Source organism: Drosophila sulfurigaster, chromosome 2R, assembly GCF_023558435.1.
Source record: "Drosophila sulfurigaster albostrigata strain 15112-1811.04 chromosome 2R, ASM2355843v2, whole genome shotgun sequence".
Classification (NCBI taxonomy): Eukaryota; Metazoa; Arthropoda; class Insecta; order Diptera; family Drosophilidae; genus Drosophila; species Drosophila sulfurigaster.
This window is the reverse complement of record NC_084882.1, coordinates 16,847,907-16,863,766: the sequence shown is the minus strand read 5'-3', so window position 1 is coordinate 16,863,766 and position 15,860 is coordinate 16,847,907. Positions and strand designations below refer to the sequence as shown.

At 41.5% G+C, this 15,860-nt stretch overlaps 5 protein-coding genes across 5 annotated transcripts in view; 4 read left to right on the top strand and 1 right to left on the bottom strand.

Moving 5' to 3' along the window:
- Positions 1 to 11,079, bottom strand: part of LOC133837235 (uncharacterized) — a 46,095-nt gene extending 35,016 nt beyond the window's left edge. Inside the window, exon 1 of the transcript XR_009893787.1 lies at positions 10,290 to 11,079. The gene's annotated coding sequence lies outside the window, so the exon portion shown is untranslated. The remainder of the gene's footprint in view (positions 1 to 10,289) is intronic.
- Positions 7,639 to 8,493, top strand: LOC133837245 (ubiquitin-conjugating enzyme E2 G1). The gene is made up of 2 exons (XM_062267930.1): positions 7,639 to 7,809; positions 7,892 to 8,493. Exon 2 carries the CDS (start codon positions 7,900 to 7,902, stop codon positions 8,401 to 8,403), a length of 504 nt encoding a protein of 167 aa, XP_062123914.1. The 5' UTR covers positions 7,639 to 7,809; positions 7,892 to 7,899; the 3' UTR covers positions 8,404 to 8,493.
- A 2,250-nt stretch (positions 11,080 to 13,329) lies between the features above and the next one.
- LOC133837244 (low molecular weight phosphotyrosine protein phosphatase 2-like) lies at positions 13,330 to 14,106 on the top strand. The gene is made up of 3 exons (XM_062267929.1): positions 13,330 to 13,486; positions 13,551 to 13,909; positions 13,965 to 14,106. The coding sequence occupies exons 1-3, from the start codon at positions 13,441 to 13,443 to the stop codon at positions 14,061 to 14,063; spliced, it is 504 nt and encodes a 167-aa protein (XP_062123913.1). The 5' UTR covers positions 13,330 to 13,440; the 3' UTR covers positions 14,064 to 14,106.
- A 20-nt stretch (positions 14,107 to 14,126) lies between these two features.
- LOC133837248 (low molecular weight phosphotyrosine protein phosphatase 1) lies at positions 14,127 to 14,873 on the top strand. The gene is made up of 3 exons (XM_062267932.1): positions 14,127 to 14,255; positions 14,314 to 14,663; positions 14,722 to 14,873. The coding sequence occupies exons 1-3, from the start codon at positions 14,225 to 14,227 to the stop codon at positions 14,806 to 14,808; spliced, it is 468 nt and encodes a 155-aa protein (XP_062123916.1). The 5' UTR covers positions 14,127 to 14,224; the 3' UTR covers positions 14,809 to 14,873.
- Positions 14,874 to 14,926: 53 nt separating this feature from the next.
- LOC133837247 (low molecular weight phosphotyrosine protein phosphatase 1) lies at positions 14,927 to 15,794 on the top strand. The gene is made up of 4 exons (XM_062267931.1): positions 14,927 to 15,066; positions 15,122 to 15,306; positions 15,358 to 15,531; positions 15,593 to 15,794. The coding sequence occupies exons 1-4, from the start codon at positions 15,042 to 15,044 to the stop codon at positions 15,680 to 15,682; spliced, it is 474 nt and encodes a 157-aa protein (XP_062123915.1). The 5' UTR covers positions 14,927 to 15,041; the 3' UTR covers positions 15,683 to 15,794.
- The last annotated feature ends 66 nt before the right edge of the window (positions 15,795 to 15,860 follow it).

The window sequence follows — 15,860 nt, the reverse complement described above, 5'->3', positions numbered from 1 at the left end:
CATAAGCAGCACAGAGAAAGAGAGGCTGTGTTGCAAGCTTTAAAGAGTTGCCCAAAAACGAGTTTTGTACTCGTTTTAAGGCCTCAAATCAATGCGGTAAAGTTGTTGGCTCTGATTCTCGCTGCTGCACAAATAATTGTGTATACATTTTTTTTTTTTTTTTGGTGACCCAATTTATGACAACGGGCAGTACAACAAAAGCAACAAATTACTGCGGCATGCCGCCACGCCTCAGCCCGCATTTAATGCCACGCCCGCAGTGCGTATTTGAGGCGTGTGTTTTTTTATTTTTCTTATTGATTTTGTCGCGGCTGCGACGCAAAGTCAAAGTTGCTTGGCTCTGCCTGGTCTGTGGTGCAACCACACAGAAAGTGCTCGTAGGTTGCGCTTGAGCAACTTTTGCCACACGTTAAAGTTTAGGTTTTTTTTTTTTTGCGTTTAGTTAAGCAAAGTGGCAACTGTAGGCCAATAACTTTCAAATGGCCCAAGTTTGAAAGTTTTGAGCAAGCGGCAATTCAATGTTTGCCAATTACCGCAGCGTATACACAATTCATGCGAACTGGTCACACTGGCACTGCACCGATTCAATTAAACTTTGGCTTCACGCTTTCGATCAAGCATACGACGCGTTGGCCCGCCAACTCGCAGTGAAAGTGGCAACGCAAAGTGACCACTGGCCAACCAGTTACAGGTAATTGTACTTGCAACTTGCAACTTGCAACCAGTTAGTGTGCACAGTGTCAAGTGCAATGCCAATTGTGGTCAGTGAACCGTCAACAACAAAGTAGAAGGCAATGTGCCTTTCAATTTCCAATTGGCTCAGGTGCATTCGATTGATTTTCACTCGCATCGCATTGCATTGCATCGCATCACTCGATTGACCTCCAAGTTCAACGGCACTTCAACGGCAACCTGAGACGCAGTGCAATGTTGCAATGTTGCTTCTATGAATTATATATAGATATGACCAGCACATGATGTTGATGGCAATTAATGCGAACATCCGCCTGCAAATTGAAATCGAAACCTTTTGGGGTGGTCGAGCGAATGCTGCTCTCATTTTCCCCCCAGCTCGCATCACTTCCCATCTCATCTCGTCTCGTCTCGTCTCGTCTTGTCTGATATGGTGTGGCCTGGTCTGGTGCATTAATCTGGCACAAGCACGAGCTGCAAGAACAATAGAGTGCAGACTGCAGTCGCGTTCGACCGGGACGTGAATGCCGCTGGCTGTTGCCGCTTAGTTGCATTCGCTGCCGCTGCAGCAGCAACAGCAACAAACAACAAGAGCAACTAGCAAAGACGCCTCACGCTTGGCCAACGCTGCGTGATGAAGTGGCCGTGTCTCTTGTTTGCTCGTTCTTTAGCTGTATACATACATATACCATACATATAAATTGCATTTACAGCATGTACAAAATTGGCACATTTTACTCTCGTTTCAACAAGTTGAGAGCGTAACGAAATGGAACGCACGCCCCGAGCACAGGAAATGATACAAAATAAAAATCAATATAATTCTATATTAATTGGTGCAATGTTAACTATCAGTTATCAGCTTTTTTTTTTATGCTCAATCGATGCTGTCGTGTTCTTCTCGCTATTCAAGTTGAGTAACGGCAAATACGTTGACTAAATCGCAGCTTAACCCAATTGTTGCTGGGCTATTTGGGACAGCATAATCAGCTTTTAGACCACAATAATCAGCAGCAGCCACTTGATGGCTGCGCACCTGATTGCGGAGATCTTAAGATCTTATCCATCAACATTGCCCTGAACTTTGAAAGGCTAAACAAAGAGTGTAACTCAATGTTTAGACAACACAACACAACTCGAGGGCCACGTATCAATGTTGATTTCCGCCCAACTGTTATTTTTATGACTTCTTTGAGACATTCCCACAGGGCTTACAAGCCGAACACTGACTTCAACTCAAACTTCGACTTGGACTCAGTTTTAGAGTCAGTTTGCTGCGTCACATGAAAAACAATGAAATGAAATGAAAGAAAACGGGTCAGTTTTGAATAATTTATAGCTAAAGCTGATGTTGGGTCCGGCATTTGTATGTGTTTGTGTTATATAGAAATGCTAATTTGAAAACGAAACTGAGACGCGATTTGTAAGGCGAATGAGCGATGTCAAAAGAAAGTTAATTAGGCGAACGTCTTCAGTCCTCAGCACTCGTCATTGCATGAGGCATTGTCTAGGAGGCAGCTGCAACATTGCCTGGGGCAATGTCAAGGGTTCGTCTTAGACTTTTAATTGGTAGCAGGTGAAGCAGATACTCGCAATGCTCGACTGCCTTTTCGTCCGATTCGAGACCAGGCGAGGCGAGGGCAGGCGAAGAGGGAAACAAATGCAAATACGATGTTGGTAATTGTGTGAATAAAAGTCAACAATTTGTGGCCGATGCTGTTGGCAGCACGCAAACAAATCTTGACAACAAGTTGCCCCTGTCTTTTCCCCCTTCCCCTTCTCTCTCTACCTCTCTCTCTAGTCTGTTGTCTTGCCCCTTCCGCGAGTGAGTTGTTGATGTTGTTTCGCTGCTGCGGCGGCAAATGAAAATGAATTCATTTCATAAAGTTGACGCCGCTGGGAAACCAGAAGAAATTAGCATAGTTTTTGCTTTAAAGGCCAACTTTGCTTCCTGTTCCAAGATTCGCAAAATATGTAAGTGAGGCACAGCACAGCACAGCACAGCACTCGGCTGGCTGGCATAGTTCATTAACTTGGCATAGTGCAATCTCCGCGCCAACTGAAAGTGAATTTCACTTTTTTTTCACTCGCGCAATTTGAAGTTCAACGAGCGCGCCATAAAAATGCAAAACCTCAACCCAACACAGCAGCAAACAGATTGGAGTGTAATGCATTTTTTGTGGGGCATACTAAGAAACCAGTTGAATAATAACCAAGTCAGCCATGTCTCTGCTCTTCACCCTCTGCGCTTCCTCTTCACTCTCTTCGGTCGTTTTTCGGCAGCAGGGAAATTGCAAATTACCGGCACATAACCTGCGGGTCCAAAATGCTCCAAAGGCCCTTTTCCCAGTTCGCAGTGATGTTGAAGGCATTAATTTAAATTTTTGTTAAAATACTTTCACTGCCTGTTTGCTGTTGACTCTCTGCGGGTATTCGATTGTAGTTCATAATTACAACAATAGCGCAAAAAAAAAGTTATTTATACGAAATATCGCCAGCTAACCAAACACTTTTTATAAACTAATTGAATAGATAAATAATATCTAATGGATGGCTATTGGAAATACAAATCTGATTTCATTTGGAGAAACTCTCGCGCTCACAACAATACTCGTCAAATTAGTAACAATTTCATTTGAAGCTATGCAACAACAATAATGTGCATTATGCGTACACACACACACACATTTTAAAAGGCAATAACAATCAAAGGCATAACAAAGAGTCAACGCCATGCCACGTAATTAAATGTAAAGACTGTGCCATTATAGCCTCTCTGCTCCCAATGCGCCTCGGCCCACAATAAAACTTTAACCAACAAAAAAAGCAATAAGTTGAGGTTCAACACAAAAAATATATATGGAGTCGAAACGCTTTTCGCAAGCAAACGTGCTGTCATTAAATTTAATAAGCACTTTTTAGGCCAAGCTTGGATTTTTCAAGCCCGCCCGAAGAAAAACTGGACAAAAACAAACACAAAAAAAAAAAATGACAACAAAAGCGACAAGCGAAGCGTTTTCAAAATGAAATGGTCTGGCAAAAATATGAAAACAAATACGAAAAAAAAAAATAATAACCCAAACGAAATACAATGAGAGAAGAAATAAAAGTAGTACTTGTAGCATTATTTTAAGTTCTTTTCCTGCTTTTCCTATCAACTACTTTTCTTCGAAAAGTAAATGAACTTTAAGCACGCCGCCGCCGCCATCTAACGGCTCATTTGACTCGCTCGGCTCTGGAGCCCAGACGTCGCCAAGGTGGCTTACTTTTGTCTATGTCGATGCGGCGATGGCTATTACGAAATGCTGTTACGCCAACATTACGTAGAATAGGCCCCGAAACCCGTTAAGGCAGCAGCAAATTGAGTTATTAACTACCTAAACTTGGTCCAAATGACTTAAAGCCCAGGCGCAAAACACAGCACACAAAACAAAATGCGCTTTTAAACGCAGTCTACTACATACAACAATTCCTTCCCTGGAGCTCTGCACAATTGGAGCACTGTTGACGGAAACGCTCATTACGGACCACACCGACGTAACTGCGACGCGGCGGGGCACAGTTGATGATGCCGGCGTCTTTGTGTGTGCACCAGATCTAGATCTGTGCAACTGCAACTGCAACTGCATTGAAATGCAGCTCACGATGCTTCTGGCACTTGGCATGGCCAAAAAGGTAAGCGCAGAAAAGCGCGTCCGTTTTATTGTCGTTGAATACAATAAAAAAATAATAATTATAAAACATGCAACAAACAAGGAAAACAGTTCTAGTCGACTAATATATACTCTCTAATTTGCTGCATCGCTTGAGATTAGATCTTTATTAATCAAAGTGGACTTAAAGATACTCTTTAAAGTCCAAAGACTTTAGCTGTCTAATTAAATCGCCACAATTTGCTGCATCGCTTAAGATTAGATCTTTAATTTGCCGTCAACGTTCGTCACGGTTGCCCTCTATTGAGGAACTACGTGTGTGTGTGTGTGTATGTGTGTGTGTGTATGTGTGTGTTTGTGTACTATACCCTCTTGAGTTTATAGCGTAGATCATAAAAAAAACAACGTATAATATCGCATTGCAGTGCAAAACTACAGAATTCAGAATTTTTTTCGCATTCAGTGCACATGAGTGCACATCAACATGCCCTATCCTCCACTTGCAACTCCAACTCCCACTTGCAACCCAGCCCAACTCCAATTGCAAACTCCTGCTACAGTTCTGGTTTCAACTTTAGCAAAACTCAATGCTGCCACTTGTCACGCTCCCTCCGCACTGCATCCACCTCTCTCGCTCTCTCTTTCTCTCTCTCTTTCTCTCTATATATATGTATATATGGCGTAGTATAGTATAGTTCCAGTCAGTGGGACATAGTGCACTTGATAGCCGGGAGCAGAGCAGCAAACTCGCCAACTGCGAACTCAATTATAAAACGGCAATGGGAAAACGCATAAAATACATTAAAACTGCACGTGGATAGGAAACGAAACGAGACGAAAAGAAACGAAATGAAAGGAATGGACTGGAAAATAAATGAAAGGAAAGGAAACGAAACGAAAGGAAAGCTATGGAAAGGTTTTGTGTTGCATTTTCATTTATCGTGTTTTTTTTTGCTAACCGCCGCACAATTTATTTAGTCTTCTCTCCTCGCATTTCTTTTGCATTTAAGCATTGTTTCAATATAAATGCTGGCAGAAGAAGCAGCCATAAATACTATGCGACTTATAAAGTATACGTAATGAAAAACTGTGCTGTGCTTAATGAAAGTTCACTTTGAAATGAATAGAGGGGCAAATGCAGCTGCGCTTGCGAAATGAAAGGTGCTGCCAAGCAACAAATACTGAAATGTATTGAAATGAATAAAAATATATATTCTGGCACTTGTTTGTCAAAGTTACCTTTGAGTTTATAATACGGCAAAGAGTCCATTAATTATAAACTAAGAACTAGAACTAAGAAAGAACAACTAAGAAAGATTTCAAGTAAAAAGGAAAATAGATAAAAGTATATCAAGAAAATTTAAGGTATAATTTAATTTTGATCATAAGTTAAGAATAATAAATCCAATCTAATGATTCTTTTTTATAGAATTGAAAGGAAAATGTATAAAAGTATACAATGCTTTTAAAATAAATATTTTACTACATCGTTGCCAAAGTTACCTGCTACGACTTTACAGATATAAGCGAAGAACTAAGAAAGATTATTCAGTTTTATGAATTGAGTTATAAATTCAAAATTTATATTCCAGTATTTTTCTTAGACAGCCTTAACTGTAGTCTTCAATATGACAACGAAAAATGGAAATATAAGCTGACAACTAAAGAAAGATTATTCAGTTTTATGAGAAGTCACAAAAAGTTGGTAAACAAATTAGGCGCAGCTGTCCCTCGAGACGTAATATTGTCGTGTCGCAGACACTTTAGACACCACCAAAATATGAATCCATCAATCCGCCCTTATTTGCAATTTCAATAGGCGAAATGCGAGAGAGCGAGTCCCGCGAGAAAGATAGAAAGAAAGAGAGAGAATACAGAACCAATTCGAATTGATCGACGCCGGCAGCTGGTGGAGAAGAGAGAGAGAGAAGACAGCAACAACATGAGCAAGCAATTTGAGGCACGCAGCACAGCGTGGGCACCCAACGGCGACGCTTGAATGATGCACCTGCTCAGCAGACAAAAAAATAAAAATAATAAAATACGATCCACAAAAAAAAAACAAAAAAGAGAACTACTATTTCAATAGCAGACGGAGTTCAAGAGCGTGGGCTGGGAAACAAATGGACTCGAGTGACCGGTAGGAGAAGTTTGCGTGATGCCGGAAATGCAATTGTCGCATTCGACTGCACGCCCACAAAATGACAACAACAACACGCCCTGGGTTCAACCAGCATGGCAACAGCCAAAACGTTGACATTTTCACGTAACAGTGTGTGCGTGTGTGTGGGTGCATTAATGAAAATTGTTTGAAAATCAATTTAACAGAGAAGTCAATGCCATTTTATCTTTGCGCGACACTTTAACGAAATGGAAATTTGAGTTCTTCCCATTTGCTGGCGGCGGGAAGGAAACAATGCGCGTGTGGCTCTCAAATGTTGCACATTGTTTATAATTTGTTGGTGGCTTGTGCCAGTCGCAGTTGCAGTGCAACAACATGTGGCACTTAAATGGGCATGCCACGGGTCTTCAGCAACAACAAAAGCGGCAACAACAACAACGACAGCTGTCAGTCTTATGTTGCGGCCAAACATGTTTAACGAGTACTGAATGCATCGAGTCCCATGTGCGCCTGTTAATTCTCGAAAAATGCGACTTACTCTCGTGTGGTTCTCGCTGTTGGCATTTGAAACGCAACATTTGCCAGGTAAATATTATTTTTATTATTTTGTTGTTGTTTTCGTTGTTTGAAAATGCACACATGCAAAGCGCATGGAATTTGTGAAAATTGCAACATGAAAAACTTGAAAAACCGGCAACGACTTTAAGCCAATGGGAAACGACGACAACGATGGCAAAACAGCAAAAGGCAACTGCAAATGGCCCAAGTGGCAAACTGGCTAAGAGACATTAACAATTCACACATTTGTGGCAACATAATTTCAGTTAGCAGCCAAGAGGGGTCAGAGGGAGGCAGATGTAAATGCAATTGGCAAAAAACTTTGTCGAGTTGTCTATGTGTCTGTGGCGCAAAGGGAGAGAATGAGATACAAATGTGGTATATGAAAATGCAACTCTAGGCAACTCGCCAGAGAGTCTGTGCCAACAATTGTACGCAATTACGAAAAGCCGAATCGGGCAACAAAAACCGTTGCCACAATTGTGGCAACATTCATAATGCATAATGCCAACAACAACAACAATATAGTTTTGCATAGCTATCGCATAGCAATCATTCGGCTTTTGTCTAGCTGAACTCAATCGATTTTCTCAAGATAGAAAATTCTCAAAGAATTTCCATTTCGAAATTCCTGTCAATGCTGTGTTTAAATAAAATCCACTGTCAATGTTTCGTTGGCCGTAGCATTCAGCGTAGCTCAGCACTGTAAAAAGTGTACAAAAATTCCGAAAAAGAAACTAATCAGAAAACAATCAAAAGGCGAGATTTTTGAACCAAATTGCAGTAAGTGTGACGTCAACAACAACAAGGAATGCCTGAAACAAAAATCGAATACAATCAATAACATTAATTATCTGAAATTAAGCTAGTGCCATGTCTGAATTGCAAGCTTCGCTGCTGCTTAAGCGCCAACTTGCCGAATTGCAACGCAATCCCGTCGAGGGCTTCTCCGCAGGCCTTATCAGCGACGAGGACATCTTCAAGTGGGAAGTGGTCATCATTGGGCCACCGGATACACTCTATGAATGCGGCTGCTTCAAGGCCCATTTGATCTTTCCCAAAGAGTATCCATTGCGTCCGCCACGCATGAAATTCGTCACCGAAATCTGGCATCCAAATATCGAAAAGAATGGCGACGTGTGCATCTCGATTCTGCACGAACCGGGCGACGATAAGTGGGGATATGAGAAAGCCGAGGAGCGTTGGCTGCCCGTGCACACCGTGGAAACCATTTTGTTGTCGGTCATCTCTATGCTGACCGATCCCAATGATGAATCGGCGGCCAATGTGGATGCGGCCAAGGAATGGCGTGAGGATTATGCTGAGTTTAAGCGCAAAGTAGCACGTTGTGTGCGTCGCAGCCAGGAGGAAGTCTGAAGATTTTACAAACTCCCCACATGAATTAAACACAAATACTCAGCGGTCAACAATTCAAATAAAAAAATAAGTAAGCGTCTAACTTGCAAATCCCCTCGGATTGTCTGGAGAAGATTCTCGCAGCTGCCTTCGGCGAAAGTGTTAAACTTGTGGCTTTAATTAGCCAAGCAGCTGCTTGGCCGACACATGAAAAACCCGCTTCTCTAATTAGGCAAACATTGTCAGTCAACGCAGTATATGATTAGCCAGAATTTCTTTATGCCTGTGTGTCAATTCTGAGCCGACGCCTGTCAGCATTAATTGAACTTAATCGTTCCGAGAGTGAAGCGACTCGAGACTTGGGCGGCTGCCTCATCGCACTCGGTTGCCTGGCGATGGCGATAACGATGAGTATAGCCATAGCTTTGGCTATGTCTCTGGGTCAATCTTAAGCCGTGTGCTTAATAGGCTTAGACGCTTCGCTGACACACTTGCAAAGATTTGTGCTAACATTTTGCCTTGACTGTAAGCAGCGTTAGCCACTTGATGGCTGCTTTATTTACTTCTACTTCACATGCCAGCAACCAACAACAGCTAAGCAAAAACAAAATGTGTGACAACAACAATAAGTAAGCTGGGAGTCCAGGTGATTCGGGCACGGCACATGGCAGCCAAACGACTCTAAAATGTATTTGCTGAAAGCATTTTTGCGGTTAACTGAAACGGTTTTGTTGTTGTGCCTTTGTTGCCGTTGCTCTTGTTGTTGCTGCTGCCTTTGTTATTGTTTCTGTTCGTTATTGACAGCAGCAGCAACAAGTTTTGCATTTTGATTTTTGCACTGTTCCGGGCATTATGCGGTCATACCTTCACAACCACAACAAGTTCAAAAAAGCGCTGGTCACATTGGCACATTGTTTAGCCATGACTCAAAAACAAATGTACATATTAGATTGGCGATACAACGGACTTTATGGGTGTGTGACAAGACCGATCAAGAGAATGCCAGGCATAATATATTCATAAAAAAAAAATAACTCAAAGCCTCTAAAATTATGAATCAGCAGAAATATGTGAGTGATTTGGAAACTGGGTAAATAAGGCCATGCACCTACTTAAGAGTTACTCGAAGTCAACAACAACAGCAACAAATCAACTAAAAGAAACCAGTGAAAAATCAGCAAATCTTGGCGGCAGCAACTGTGGCAACAACAACACGAAAAAATATGTAAGTAGTAAAAAAAGTAAAAAACGAAAACGAAAAGCTGAAGAAAAGAGCACAAAAACCTGCTTGAAAGATGGAACGAAAGACGCTTAAATCGTCGATGCTCCAATGATGTTGCTGCTGCTGCTGCTGCGGCTGCTGCTGAGGTTCTTCATCACAGCAAAACTCACTCAGCCAGTAGAAATTGAATTGATGTTGCTGCTGCGATTGCTGTTGCTGCCACTACAGTTGCTGTTGTTGTTGTTGCTGGTGGTGGACAGGCAGAAACCGGCTCTGATCGTGTCTTGTCTTGTCTGTGGCTACCAAACGCACAAGCGTAAGCTGACTCCGCTTGCTGTGACTCTGACTCTGACTACTCGGCTACTCAGGAGGCTGGGTGTGGAGCCAAGACTTGAGCTAGGGCTGAGGCTGAGGCTGTGGCGAGGCCACAGAGAATGGCGTTTATAAATAGCATTCAATATAGTAAAAAAAAAATCTCTCAACTGCAGTCAGTTAGTTACTTAGTTACCAGAACCTCTCTCACTCTCTTTATCTGCCTCGAAGGGTCATCACAGGTAGCGACGTGCAGGTCATATTCATTAGCCGAGGGTGGAAAATCCCTCATCTTAGCGGCATCTAAACAGTTCAACTGCTGTTGATGCCGAGGAAATTTCGAAGAAAAGGGCGCCGCCAGTTTTGTACTTACCTACGTTACAAGTACAACTCCAATAGACCGCAGCACTGCAAGTGTGTGCGTACGTGCGTGTGTATGTGTGTATTCGTTAAGTAAATTCCAATATGCGCTGGGGCTGTGGTGTATCTTACAGATACATTGGCTCAGATACTGGTTTCTGATTTCGTAAAGAGTTAGTCTTAGCTTTTTTTGCTGTAACACTCGAGGCGAGAGTGAGACAAACAAAAACGATCGTGTTGGGAGAAAACCGCGTCGACAGTCGACAGTGAAATGTCGCTATTGGCCTGGCCTCCAATCCTGGCCTGGTCGTTGCTCCTTCGAGATGCGAGCTGCGCGAGATGAGTAATCCAAGATGTGTTGATGAAGTGTGGTATCCGTTTTAAGTTCGCGTAGTTGGCGTTTGGTTAACACTTTTTTTTTTAATTTTCCACAGAATCTTGTCGTTTCACAAAGTTGTTTATCTTGTCTAATACTTTGTACTTGTTAACAACATTTACACGCTTGATGATTTTGTCAGACATTAAAATTCACAAAAAAAGAACAACCAAATCGAAGAAACTACCTGACTCGACCGCCGCGTCATAAAACCAAACGCAAACACTGACGTTGCTTCTCGCTTCTCGCTTCTTTTTTGTTGTTGTTGCTGTTGTTATTGCTATGTACGTATGCATGTATGTGTATGTATCTAAAAACACGCTACGTTTCGTTCTCTACGCGCTCACGTTCGTATTCGTTTCGACCGCTGACTCTCCACACACGTCCACCTGCGATGCCGTCTCAAAGTAAACTAAACCCAACTACGTTGAAAACAAGTTTCTGAATCCGCAGTCGATGCCGCTGTCGCCGCCGGCGTCGCTGCCTCAGTCGCTGTTGCTGTTGCTGCTGCCGGCGCATACAAAGGCAGCCACAAACAGTCAAGCAACATAACAAGTCGATGCGAGATAAATGCACGCAGACACATGCACACTGCGCTAGCCAAATGCCAGGGGCGGATTACCCTCAAGTGGGCCCAAGTGAGTAATTATGTTTGCTAGCAACAGAACCTAGACATTTACGTTAGGATTTCTTGTGAAGTTATACAAAGTTTTTGATTTAATATTCATTAAAATAATCTTATAATTTATGTATGTTATTTATGGTTGAGAAGTTCATTGGGAATTAAGCAATTTTTTGGACTGTACATTTTTTAAAAGCGGGTTTAATTTTTAATTTTAAATTATGATAATATTATTTATTTGAAATCTTTTAGATTTTTATTGCTATTTATTACTAACCGTGTGTAAATTTCATTTGCTTTTTAGGGATGCATTTTTTTAATAAACTTACTTCACACTTATTCTTCAAGCAATGCGCGCCTGTTTGGAGTTGCATCAACAATGTTGCTGGCGTCGCTCGCTGTTGCTGACGCTTGTTGTTGCCGGCTTTTTGGCTGCGATGCTTTTGTGTCGCGCTGGTCGTTGGCACTGCAGCACACCCACGCCTCCCCCTCTATCAAAGAGCATCGCAGGGTAGTTTATCAGTACAAACAAACATACTACAGATACAGATATATGCATGTATCTTCCACCACTTCGACGTCCGTTTCGTATTTACATTTTACGATATGTACAATGCAATGCCTGGCGCTAAATATTTGATGATGCTGCGGGGAAGAGCAATACATATGTAGATAGAGAGACAGTTGAATTGACAAACAGACAGCTAAATAGAAAGACTGCTAGTCTGGCAGTCTTAGCTTTTCCGCTTTTCATTTGCCCATTTGCGAGTTCAAAATGGCTGATGCTTCGGCCAAGTTTGCAGACATTTTGCCATTTAGCATTTAGAATTTACCATTTATCATTTGGTCATATTTGTCTGCAATTCAATGGTTGCCTTTATCAGTTATCCGCTGTTGTCGTTGTCGTTGCTTTTGCTGCTTCAGCTGCTGCCTCATTTGCACTTGAAAAACCGTCTTGGCCTCAAGTCTGTTTATTTGCCGGTACACTCGTATTTGCACTGACTGTTTGCTGTTGCTTTTGCTGCTGCTGATAATGCAGCTGACATCCCTTATCTTATCTAAGCAGACGTCATCGTTGTCAGATAGCAATGTCAACGCCTACAATTCGCCGCCCAACGCATACCAATGAGATGTTGTTGTAGCTGTCGATGTTGTTGCCGTTGCTGTTGATGCATATGTCTCTGCATTTCCATTTGCATTTTCAACAATTGTCAATTGTTGAGGACGCACTGCAGCAACGCCTGCCCTGCCATGGAATTTGCATGTGCTCACATGTGAGAAGACGAGTGCGATACGAGTTGTTGTTACATTTGTCTGCACTACGACAAGCTCACTTTGATGCCATCAGCAAAGGCAACACCCCTCCATCCCACTCTCACGTCCCAATCCCAACCACTCCCCCAACAAGCTAAAAAAGTTGGCAAAGTTTATGTACGTCTGGCTTTTGTTTGTGTATGTGTTTCTTTATTTTTTTTTTGCTGTGTAAAATTTGCATAAAACTTAGTTTTTTTCGTTTCTCGTACTTGAAGTTCTCATTCTTGAAGCTGCCTGGTCAACGACTTTATGCACAATCTGCACTTGGACCACTCAACCAACCTCTAGCGATGTCAGCGTAAAAGTCATTACAATTTTGGAGAATCTGTCGCGCTCTTGTTGAGGTCCTGCACCTGCAACCAGTCACCCAAACAACCATAAGAAGCTGCTGCATATTCATTTCGCAAAAGTTTACAAAGCTTATGCTAATGCAAATGATTTCGTTGGTAGCCTCTAATGGTTTCTCGGCCAACTGAACTTTAATTCAATGTTAATAGTTCAACTTGTGTGAAGTGCAGTTCTCGACTTCGACTGTTAAAAAGTCTTTCAAGATGTGCAAGGGGGGGGAAACTAAACTCACTTAACACAGTATAAAAATAACTGTGTTTAGATGAAACACCTCTCGAAGGAGCTACATCGAAGCCCTTCCGGCTTCCGACTCACTTCACTGCACACTCGCCACATGTTTACTTAAGACTTAAGACTCACACTCAGAACAGCATCCGAATTAAAGATTTACGACTTGGAAATACCCTTCAGTTTGTAAACAAATTCAACAATTGAACGCCTTAATTATAGAAAAAATCAGTATTGTAGTAAATAAATATCAAGTTCAAATATCAGAAAAAAAACATGAATACAACCGAAAAATCTAAAAATGTGCTTATGGTGTGCACGGGTACCTAACGCTTACTTTAAATTAGGTTAATTGAATTTAATATGAAAGTGAAACTCACCCGCAGATAACATTAGTCGATCGCCGATAGCAGAGGCGGTTTTAAGAGATGTCATCTCTAAAGCGGGACTCCAAGAGGAGTGGCAAGTGGACAGCGCTGCTATTGAAGGTTGGCATTTGGGCGAGAAGCCCGATCCGAGGGCATTAAGTGTGTTGGGCCATCACAAAATTAAGTATAATGACTGCGCTCGTCGCCTGGACATCGATGATTTCGAAAAGTTTGACTACATACTCGGAATGGATCCAAGTAATATGGCCTCATTGAGGCTGTTGAAGCCGCATTATTCCAACTCAAAATTGCTTTTGCTGAGTGACTTTCTCTTTGGCTTCAAGACAAACAACCGATGCATTGAAGATCCCTACTATGTAAATAAATTACACAACGACTTAAAATCCAATAAATTACAATATTTTTTTGCAGGAAATTGGTGAGGACTCTTTCGAAAAGATTTACGAGCAATGTCATTTTGCGTGTTCCAACTTTTTGAAACAAGCGCGCCACAATCAAATTATTATTTAGCTGTAGTCGTTCCGCACTATTGAAGGGTTAACGCCAGCTGATAAACGGCGCTGCCAACTTGTTGTGTGCGTGTTAGTGTTGAAAAGCGGCATTGTGCGGCAATTGAAGAAGAAGACAATCAACAAAATAAAATTAAGCGTATAAATTGTGTTAATTTTAAAATGTCAAAGAAAATATTAATGATTTGTCTTGGTAATAAATTGCATTCTCACCGTGTAAAAACAAGTCTTGATTTGGGTTTTCTTCTTAGGCAACATTTGCCGCTCGCCTATTGCCGAAGTTGTGATGGTCGATGTCGTAGCCAAGGCGAAGGTCAACGATGTCGTTGTGGACAGCGCCGCCATCGGTTCGTGGCATGTGGGAAATCGAGCTGATCCTCGAGCTTTGAGCACACTGCAGAAGCATGGACTGAAAAGCACGCATATTGTGCGTCAAATAAAGAAGCAGGACTTCGATGAGTTCGATTACATCTTCGGCATGGATGAGGAAAACATGAGCGAGCTGCGGCGACTGGCGCCCAAAGGTTCGAAGGCGGAGTTGCTCATGCTGGGTGACTTTGGCTTGCCCAAGGAGAAGCGTATTATCGAGGATCCCTATTATGTAAGTCTAATATAGGCAAAATTGCTAGCCAACTGTTTGAAAGCTATTTCTCTTGCAGCAAAGAGGCGCTGAGGGATTCGAAGTGGCTTATCAGCAGTGTGTTGTGGCCTGTCAAGCATTCCTACAGCAGCGACTGCAAAAATAGTTAAACAATATAGTTAACTCTTTGTAGTAAATTGATTACAATAATAAAAACTGTTATTAACATGAGCATGTTAACTGGTTTTTACCCGAATGTAAAGTACATACATGATAATATATAGTATATAATGCACATGTATTCATCGCAGTATCTATGAAAATATTCTTTCGTGGTGAAATTCTGTTAGTGTGCAAAAATCGTTCTGGGAAATAGATTAATTCAATTGTTTGTCGACCATGAAAGTATTATTTGTGTGCTTAGGTAATTATAGAATCTTTTAATTACATTTATTATATAAAAAACATTAAATTAATAGGAAACACTTGTCGCTCACCCATGGCTGAAGCGATTTTAAGGCATCTCATAAATAAAATGCAATTACAAGATTGGCAAACAGATAGCGCTGGATTGAGAGATTGGAATGTTGGCTATGAAGCGCAGGGACGCGCTCAACACCTGTTGCAGCAACATGGTCTAAAGACAAAACATCTCAGCCGCATAGTAAATATTATAATATTGAATAACGCCCATATTAAATGTGTTAACTTACAGATAACCGTGCAGGACTTCTATGAACATGATTATATATTTGGCATGGATGAGAACAATATATTGGAGTTGGAGCAAATGGCCGAAAAGCTGCAACCACAGCCAAAATGTCGTATTATGCTTTTGGGCAGCTTTATCGGTCGCAAGGAAGATGAAATCATCGAGGATCCCTATTTTGTAATTATTAAAAAAAAAAATATTTCAAGAATTTATAATTTTATTAATACCATTTTTGCAGAGCCGTGGAATGGGAAGCTTCCATGCAGCGTATGCCCAGATCCTGGAAAGTTGTCAGAACTTTGTGCAGCAACATCGCAGTTTAAATTAAACAATTAACTTATATTTGTTAATGAAAAAACAAAAATTTTATTGTATGATTAATTAAACACTTCGTATCTGTTAAAATGGCGCCATGTTATTGTAACAGAGTCAGCTGTTCCTTTTGCCGATAACAGCGAAAAATCGATTAGTGCTTTAAATACTAAATCTAATCGAAATCAGCACCT

Excerpts from the sequence above, each read along its gene's own strand:
- LOC133837245 (XM_062267930.1), top strand. The coding sequence starts at position 7,900 with ATGTCTGAATTGCAAGCTTCGCTGCTGCTTAAGCGCCAACTTGCCGAA.
- LOC133837244 (XM_062267929.1), top strand. The coding sequence starts at position 13,441 with ATGAATACAACCGAAAAATCTAAAAATGTGCTTATGGTGTGCACGG. Across the intron at positions 13,487-13,550 it reads TGTGCTTATGGTGTGCACGG|ATAACATTAGTCGATCGCCG; the intron begins GTACCTAACGCT and ends ACTCACCCGCAG. Across the intron at positions 13,910-13,964 it reads GCATTGAAGATCCCTACTAT|GAAATTGGTGAGGACTCTTT; the intron begins GTAAATAAATTA and ends ATTTTTTTGCAG.
- LOC133837248 (XM_062267932.1), top strand. The coding sequence starts at position 14,225 with ATGTCAAAGAAAATATTAATGATTTGTCTTG. Across the intron at positions 14,256-14,313 it reads AATATTAATGATTTGTCTTG|GCAACATTTGCCGCTCGCCT; the intron begins GTAATAAATTGC and ends TTTTCTTCTTAG. Across the intron at positions 14,664-14,721 it reads TTATCGAGGATCCCTATTAT|CAAAGAGGCGCTGAGGGATT; the intron begins GTAAGTCTAATA and ends TTTCTCTTGCAG.
- LOC133837247 (XM_062267931.1), top strand. The coding sequence starts at position 15,042 with ATGAAAGTATTATTTGTGTGCTTAG. Across the intron at positions 15,067-15,121 it reads AGTATTATTTGTGTGCTTAG|GAAACACTTGTCGCTCACCC; the intron begins GTAATTATAGAA and ends TTAAATTAATAG. Across the intron at positions 15,307-15,357 it reads CAAAACATCTCAGCCGCATA|ATAACCGTGCAGGACTTCTA; the intron begins GTAAATATTATA and ends GTTAACTTACAG.